Source organism: the organism of the source record quoted next, unplaced genomic scaffold (genome assembly GCF_019419815.1).
Source record: "Pyrus x bretschneideri cultivar Hongxiangsu unplaced genomic scaffold, Pyrus_bretschneideri_v1 Contig16, whole genome shotgun sequence".
Taxonomy (NCBI): Eukaryota; Viridiplantae; Streptophyta; class Magnoliopsida; order Rosales; family Rosaceae; genus Pyrus; species Pyrus x bretschneideri.
Genome location: NW_025999457.1, coordinates 5490042 through 5499067, shown reverse-complemented (window position 1 = coordinate 5499067; position 9026 = coordinate 5490042). Strand labels below are relative to the sequence as shown.

Genomic DNA, 9026 nt, shown 5'->3' with positions numbered 1-9026 from the left:
ACATGGACTTGTCTATTAAAACCAAAATAACTAAAATCTTTTGGGAGGGATATTACCCTAAAAAATCAGGGACATACTTGAGACAGGCATTTTATTCTGCAGGTGACCAATTCAACATGCATTTGTGAATGAAGTACTCTTTCATAGCTCCAAGATTTCTATACCACTTGCTATCTTTGTTTCTTTTATTTCATGTCCAAACTGATGATAAGACGATCGACGTGTCGGAAAATCTATAGTAGTTGGTGCGACTGGTCCATCAATAAATGGAGTGGGGATTTGCAAGACATAAGCATTTGAGCAAAATCCACATGGCTTTGTCATTCAATTCATCAACAAGACTCGTTGGTAGTGATTGAGACTTCATATTGGTTGATTTGCTCCACATATTTTTCCTAATTGCTTGATGATATTTGGAAGACAAAACCATATGATCACTCATCAGCCCTTTTCCCATCTATACCCCATTCAGGTTGTCTGTGTTTGCACCATATATTTCTTTCAAGAGAAGAATCCTACCCGACCATTCAAGTATATATACCCATATGACTGGCTCGTTTTATAACCACGAAATACAAGTCTACAAACTCTCAAATCTAAAACATCTCAATTACTATAGTTTTCCTTGTTCTGCAAGTTCTTTGAGATTTTCTTCTACTTTTTTGTTTTTTTTTTTTTGGTAAACATTTTCTTCTTTTGATCTTTGAGATTTTCTTCTACTTTTGATCTTGAGATTTACAACAATGGGTTTCCGCCTTCCAGCTGTAATTCCTGCGAAGAAACTTCTTCGACGATCTTTTTCAAATACAACAAGAGGAGCTTCAAATTTAGCAGATGTCCCAAAAGGTTATTTTGCAGTTTATGTTGGTGAGAGATCAAAGCAGAGATTTGTAATTCCAGTATCATTCCTTAATGAGCAAGAATTTCAAGACTTGCTAAATGAGGCTGAAGAAGAATTCGGGTTTGATCATCCAATGGGTGGTCTAACAATTCCCTGCAGACAAGATGCCTTCCTTGATCTCACTTCTCGCTTGAATGGTTTGTGAGATTACATAAGGAAAGTCTCCATATTACAGGAAATTAACTGGTTGGAAGAATTTTGTAATGTTGACAATACATTCTGTAACTATTTTTTTCATTGGGGAGTGAATCAAATGTCTCCATGAATTATGTAAAAATCTAGCAACTTTTAATTGGATGCTTATATTTCTTTTGCTCATCTTCGATCGTTTATCCATTATCCATACTATACACAGCTCTGTTTCCACATACTGGCCGCTTACAACAATTTTACCGACTGTTATCTTTACAGCTCTGTATCCACATACTGGCGGCTTACAAATTTTATTTAAATTCATTTAACCTCTCTTTACACCCAACTTACTATTTACACCCATATTATTTTTAATTAAATTATCAATATCTCTTTAAACCCAAATTTACTATCTAAACTGCCCTTACAAACCCAATTCAATTTGTAAATTTATCTTTTACACCCATATGAAAAATAAAAAAACCAAAAAATCAAAGCATTCTCTTCTCCGATGTTCTCTCCTTCCAACAGTTACTTTTGATGGAGTCTCCATCACCCTTTATAGCGTTGCTCTCTCAACTTAGTTCGTATTTGTCGGGACTTGATAGTATTGGTCAATTTTCTCATTAGATTTGTTGAGAGGAGTCCTTGAATTGCTACTTAATCATTCGTTTCACTACAAGAGCTAGTTTCTAATATAATTAATTGTAGCACAATGCATGTTCTTATTTGACATATCTTGGGTAGAATTTAAAGACTTAAGTTGTTAAAGATGTTTTTGAAATTAGGCTCTCACGTGCATCATATGTGCTGCATACAAGTTTATGTTCCCATGTTAACAATTTGAGCTCGCATTAAACTTTATTAAAATTTTTATTTGTTTCTTCCCTCAAATTTGTCCAATTTTTAAGGGATTGAATATGATGAGTTTGCATGTACCCCACACCCCTCCACTCTTCCTTTGTACAGAAAAGGAAGAGAAAACTCCTTCCCTTTCCCGTCCACTCCATGCATTTCCATTTTAGCCGGGTATAGGAGAAGGGGTAGTTGGTTTAGTATAGATTGTCAATAGTTCAAAATTACTATCCATCCGTACAAAAAGGCTTGTTTTTCACTATGAGAGTGTCTTATGATTTTTGTCATAATAGAACATAGGAGAATGATACGTGATGGTGATGGTTAGGTTTGATTATTGGGTGTGGGTTTATAATCATTTTTATTATTAGTTTTATCTTGAACTTTATGGTAATTATGCAATAAGGTAATAAAGTAATTTATATTTACAGTTTAAGTTGAGTGTAGAGAGAGGTAACATGGGTTCAAATAAAATTTCCATTTTACTAACTGTTATCTTTACCACGTTTTATCTGCCTCATTTCTGGTCTTTTGTTTACAAGCATCAAAAGGAAAATTTTATTTAAACTCATCTAACCTCTTTCTACACTCAACTTTAATTTTAAATGTTAATTGTCTATTTTACCCCATTGCATAGTTACTATTAAGTACAAAATGAAATTAATAATAAAAATCAAATTTATCAATAGACCCACATACTCTAATTAAACCCTAGCATCACCCTTTGTTTATCTTACGTTCATTCTGACTAAAACCCTAATAGCTTTATAGAGAAAAACAAGCTTTTCTATTGATGGATGGTATTTTGAAGTTTTTAATCCTCCAACTAAGGTATGACTCGATTTATGGATATTTTATTTGTTTGCTTCTTCTTTGGATTAAATTTCATAATTTTTATATTATATTGCATTTGTTTTTCTTTGCCGTCTATATGCGTCCCAAAACACCAATGCAAGGACTTTTGATTTGTACTGCAAAGACATAAAACTTGATTCTTGGTGCAAATAAAGATTGCTCAACCTTAACCACGAACTAGCGGGTGGCATGTCTTGCACCTTTTTTATTCGAAATAGCTCCAATTGTTTATTTGTTTATTAACATAGCAACAAAATATCCAGCCCTATGTCACCTCAAAGTTTCTTAAAAAGTACATGAAAATGCTCAATTTAAAAAGGTTTGAACTGGAGCTTGCATAACATTCTCTTGGCAAATTCAAGTCTAAGGAATGATCTCTTGGATCCCAAGTCCATGGATGGGTTGTGGTAGCAGAAAGAAAATAAGCAGCCATGGAAATGCTAGTCCTATACGGCATATGCAATTATACAGGAGCAAAGGGCGCCTCTTTCAAAAAATAAAAAATAAAAAATAAAAATAAAAATAATAATAATAATAACATTCAATTAGAGATGTTATTTTATAAAGGAAATGGGTGTAAAGATAATTTTACATTTTGAATTCAGTTTGAGAAGGTAGTTTAGGTAATAAATTTAGGTTTAAAGAGATATTAATTCTTTAATAAAACAACAATATAGGTGAAGAGAGTAAGTTGGGTATAGAAATAGGTTAGATGAGTTCAAATAAAATTTCCCGCATCAAAATATTTGATGCTCGTGTGATGAATCGTTTGATTTAATCATAAAGGTTTTCAATACAACATATTTATAATCTATGGTACCTTCTATCTTGTACGTAAACTTTTCACTAACGAAATTTCTTTTCGAAAAAAAGGTTGACTATTATCAATCTTATGATACCTTCTATATTTTAACATCCAAAGCCTAGTAGCTTTTGCAGCTTAACTTAGGTGGTAATTGAGATCCTTTTCAGTTATAAATGTTTTGTTATAGAGAAGATCGAAGAGGAAACTGGAATAGTTGTTCTTCAGGTTCCGCTCTGATTGATTATTCCTTTAGGATCTCTTTTAGTTGCTCTGAGAATACCTAATAAACAGTTTTGGCCTAACATTATTTGAAAAACAAAATGAAAAATCATGGCTTCATTTTATGCCACAAAGGAGTGTACTTATTTCATAATAAAATACATGATTAGTTAATATTAGCTCATTGGAATACGATGCAAAGCATCGACCCCCGGACCAGAAGGCATAGCTAGGGTCCGACCTCTCTCAGAGACCACTATCAGTCCTTCCATTCATACTCACTAAATAGAGAAAAAAATTTGGAAGCATGAATAAATTTGTTTGTGAAATTTCACATGAGCAAATACACACGTGAAAAAAGTCATGAAATGGGACAAATTATGAAATAAGTTGAAGCTCCAAAAGCACCTCAAGAGCTCAATTGGGAGAAGAAAAAAAAAACCCACCATCTATCTACTTGTCTTGCTCTAAAGTGTTGAATTTCTCTGATGTATTGGTGTGAAGTGTTTTCTCTAAATTGTGATATTCCCCCGGGATTATATGTGTAAACCCCTTAATTTGGACAGTGTATAATGTTTCTTTACTTTACTATATGTCACAGCACATTTTGGACTGCTGTTTTCACTTCAATTAAGTATTTTGATCTGGGTATTGTTGTATGCTCTACATATTTTAGAGATTTGTATTTTTCAGCAAATAGTAAAAAAAATTAAAAAAAAAGAAGTGAAAATGAACAAGAGAAGGAAAAGTACACATTCTCAACTATCTTTGCAAAACAACTAATTACATTTGAGTAATGGGATTTATAATAAAATTGTTTATAACTCTCAAGTGGTTTGAAGTTGTAGCTCTTGAATTATGAAAAGCCTCTACCATCAGAGAAGATGTGATATTTTTCATCATTCAATGAATAATCAATCCAACAGTCAAGACCTACTTAATTGCTGGAATTGTGATAGCACCCACGGGATAACCATATCCAAATTCTAAATGTTGGTGTTAAGCCATCAGGTGGACCCAATGAAGCAACATCATCTCAAGCAAAATCACATGGACTTGCCTATATAACTACTTAGGCATTCAGGTTAAACCTAAAATAAATATCTGAATCCTTTTGGAAGATAAGTATACGCCTAAAAATTCAGAGACAGAAATGCAAGTTTTCGAAACCAGGTTCTAACTACTTACTTCTTGTTTTTCATGTCCAAACAAACAGAAGGCGATGTGGCGGACAATATCTCAAGTAGTTTGTGTGAGTGGTCTTGAGGCAATTGAATTGGGATTGGTAAGAGACATTAGCATTTGATCGAAGTTCACATGCGTCTGTCTTCCATTTCATCACCAAGACTCCTAATTGGTAGTGATTGACACTTCATATCTGCCTAACAAACAAAAATATGTGATGGAAAGAGAAATAGTAAATTTGATCCACATATTTTGCTCAAAGGCTTGATGGGAAGACAAAACCATGTGATCCCTCATGAGCTCTTGTTCCCTTCTATGCCCCATCCGGATTGTCTTCACCATATATTTTCTTCGGTAGAGGATATTCTACAAGGCTTGTCAACTATAAATACCATATGAATGCATTGGTTAATGACCACCAAATAATAAATCTACAACTTCTCAAGTATAGTTGTTCCACAAACTCCTTGTGATCTTCTTCAAGTTTTTATAAACTCGACTACTAGTCTTTACAATCACAATTTACAACAATGGGGTTCCGTCTTCCATCTGTAATTTCTGCCAAGAAACTTCTTCAGCGTTCTCTTTCAAATTCAAGTCAAGGAGCTTCAAATAATTTAGCTGATGTCCCAAAAGGTTATTTTCCAGTTTATGTTGGCGAGAGTGAGAAGCAGCGGTTTGTTGTTCCTATATCATTCCTCAACCAGCCTGCATTTCAAGACTTGCTAAGTGCGGCTGAAGAAGAATTCGGATTTGATCACCCAATGGGCGGTCTAACAATTCCCTGCAGACAAGATGCCTTCCTTGATCTTATTTCTAGCTTGAAAGCATTATGAGATTGGATAATGGAGAACAATTACATGAACTCTGTGATTGTCACACAATTTTGTGCAATGGAATATTTACACTTTTTTTTTTCGATTGAGGAGGGAGAATTATTGTCTCCGCAGATAGGTTATGCATGTAAACGGAGACTTTAGCAATATTCATAGCTTCTTTAATATATAAAAAAAAATTCCGCATCTACTTAATTCCGTTCGTTCACGTATCCATTATTCTGAGCATCAAAATGTTTCTTATTTGATCTGACGAATCAACTGATTTAAGGTTTGTCTAAAGGGATTTGCCCTATATGATCATTTGTAAAAAAATTCTTGCAAAATTAAGGTTTATATTAGGAGAAAATTTTTTATTAATAATCGGAGTAAGGTTACTTTTAGGAGGGATTTGCCTTTACATTATGAATCCTAAGATGCTTGTTGTCAAGAAAGGCACTTTCCATTGAGAGTTAAAAAAAATAAAAAAATAAAAATTTTGTCAATTTTTTTATAAAACTTTATTATTATTATTATTATTATTAACAGGAGTGGGAAGGGTTTTTTTGGGGAAGCAAGCGTGGAAAACTGGAAATCCAATATCCTTCCGCTAGGATATTGAACCACATATGAAATTGTCAAGAGAAACAAGGCTAGTTTGGAACTATATTCCTTTTGTTAAGTTTGTGATAAAGAAGGAAAATGTTAGAGAAACCACATTTTTGTACCATATTTGTATATCAATCTCATGTGGCAAGTGATATATGTATATACTTGTTTGGGCCCAAAATAATATTTTGGGCCAAGCCTAGAATTATTCTCGATCCAGTAGTATTCATCTAGAATTTTATCATGGGTTGTCTAGTCAAGGTCAGCTGAATTCTGTTGCGAGGAGGATTAGACAAAGATGAGGTAGTCAAACCCTAGTGCAACTAGGAGTCTTAAGGCTGAAGATGCTTAAAATTAGCAGATGAACCTAGATCGTTAAGGAGGTTGGTTCAAAGTCCTATTGGGGTTAAGATTGGCCAAAACCTAATCAAATTGGGTTGAGGAGTTCTAATCCGAGTGCAGTTCTAGTTCCGCCATGAAGGGGGTGCGCTGCTATAAATATAGAAGGGAATGCATCATTCAACCCCCTTCAAATCAACACACAAATTGCCCTGCGCAAAGTTTCTCAACAACCCTGAGAATTTTTCTTCTTCCTCTTTCTTCCTGCCAATTCATCTTCAGTTTGAATAAATAGCATTGTGAAGGCAACCGGCGACATCTTCACTTTGGATAGACAGCACTGGAGCCGTAAAATCAACCGACCGAGGAGCACCTTCAGTTTGGATAGACAACACTGCTTCGAGGCCGACTGGTTATTTATCCCAGTCTCGGTCGACAAGGATTTCCGAGTCCTTGTTGGTAGAGGTCATCTCATCAGCCTTCTCGGCGAAGTAAGGTGTTACTAGGTTACTAGGCTCAGCACATTGAAAGCCGAGTTTTATGATTGGATATTCGCAAGTACATTTTAGAGTTCGACATTCTAACGGCCGAACCACATTTACAATCAAGACATTTATCTCTTTCGAGTATTTATGTTCGTACAATTTGGTACCAATTCGACATACTTATACTCTCACGAATATAATTACCGAGACCGAATCCAGTGCCGACAATTTGTGAACTTCGAAGAACTAACAACCTTGTCTTCGGGCTCTAAAACCCAAAGGTCGAGACGTGTTCCTTCCTCGGCTGCAGTTGCAAGATCAAGAAGTCAGCAACACGCCCAACGCCACATCAACATATTTTACTTTCCGGGCGAACTCGGCCGTCGAGTTGGCACACCCCACACACAATCGAATGACGCAGTTAGCTTATGAGTTACTCAGCATGTGCGCCACGTAGGCTTGGTAGTTTTAAGGGTCAACAATACCACATCAATTAATAAATTTATCTTATTAGATGTTAGTTGTAATATCATAAATCATAAGATAAATACTCGGAATTAAGTCCCTTCGACCGCGTTATCACATTTATTTATTTAATATACTTGTATCGTAGATTACTTATATTTATCGATTTATATAACATCTTTGCTTTGTCCAAAATCTACTTATGTCAGAGATAAATTGTTTTTAGCTACCTATATTATAGATCTTTTTGCTTGTAATTCACCTCTTTTAGAATTAGTTATATTCATTTATATCCTAAATATATTTGCGTTGGTATGATATACGTATGTTACAACTAGACAAAGTCCGAAAGACAGTTTAAGTATTTGGACCTGATGTTTTTATTTTTTTGTGGTGGGCATGGTCTCATTTTAAAGTACTTAGCTTATTATTTTATATATTTTTCTATTTCTTTTACTTTTAATAATTTTTAATTTTCATTAAGTCGATACAAACAAAAGTTCAAGCTCAATTATAAATAAGCTGAGCTCGAGCTTAAAAATAAATAAATAAAAAAAAATCGCTCAAGCCATGTTTGAGCTTACATTTATGAATCTATGATCATTTTTCGAGTTTGAGCCTAGATTCGAATAATTTCTACGAAACGAGTTTGAGCACCATATTACTCGGTTCATTTACATCCACCGGTGCAGTCGTAAAGCCTATCCCCTAACCCTACTTCCATCGGGCCCGACTCACTCAAGGTATTGGACTTAGGTGGTTATAGGCAAAGTGGCATGCGCTTCCTTTGGTCATGGCTCATGTTGATGGTATCAAAGCCTGCACACTGATTAATAAAATAATTGTTGTGGACGTCGTCCATCTAAATTAGCAGCTTTAAAGACAATACTGTGTCTTAATAGAGTGAATCCTCATATTTGGGAGAAACTTTTCAATGTGTCGGGAACATGCTTCAGTACATCATGTGTCATAATATAAGTCGTTGGAGATTTTGTTTTTCTTTTTTTTTATAATTTCTAACTAATTGTATTATCACACTTGATGTACCCCCGTATTTCTGGCTCATTGAAAAATGTCTCCACATCTGGTGGGTGCTTCACAAGTATTCATTTCATTGTTACATCCTCATTAGCCGTTCATTTGGAAATCAACAACGAAATATATGATTAGTAAGTAGCATTAGTGATATTGCTCGGTCAGTACAAAATAATAAGAAAGTGAAAATGAACCAAAAAAAAAGTATATTATCAATTATCTTTGCAGAACAAGTAATAAGTACAAAGGATTTTCAATAAACATTCTTGATATCTTTCAACTTCATATGACATTTTTGGCTTGGTGTCATTGAAGTTAAGTTCGCT

At 34.4% G+C, this 9026-nt stretch overlaps 2 protein-coding genes across 2 annotated transcripts; both read left to right on the top strand.

Annotated features, from left to right (window-relative positions):
- Nucleotides 1–476: 476 nt before the first annotated feature.
- On the top strand, nt 477–1219 carry LOC103957876 (auxin-induced protein 15A-like). Its single transcript, XM_018650019.2, has one exon. It carries the CDS (start codon nt 744–746, stop codon nt 1044–1046), a length of 303 nt encoding a protein of 100 aa, XP_018505535.1. The 5' UTR covers nt 477–743; the 3' UTR covers nt 1047–1219.
- A 4139-nt stretch (nt 1220–5358) lies between these two features.
- On the top strand, nt 5359–5983 carry LOC103957874 (auxin-induced protein 15A-like). The gene has a single exon (XM_009370095.3). It carries the CDS (start codon nt 5483–5485, stop codon nt 5786–5788), a length of 306 nt encoding a protein of 101 aa, XP_009368370.1. The 5' UTR covers nt 5359–5482; the 3' UTR covers nt 5789–5983.
- The last annotated feature ends 3043 nt before the right edge of the window (nt 5984–9026 follow it).

Coding starts and splice junctions, on each gene's coding strand:
- LOC103957876 (XM_018650019.2), top strand. CDS start 744: ATGGGTTTCCGCCTTCCAGCTGTAATTCCTGCGAAGAAACTTCTTCGA.
- LOC103957874 (XM_009370095.3), top strand. CDS start 5,483: ATGGGGTTCCGTCTTCCATCTGTAATTTCTGCCAAGAAACTTCTTCAG.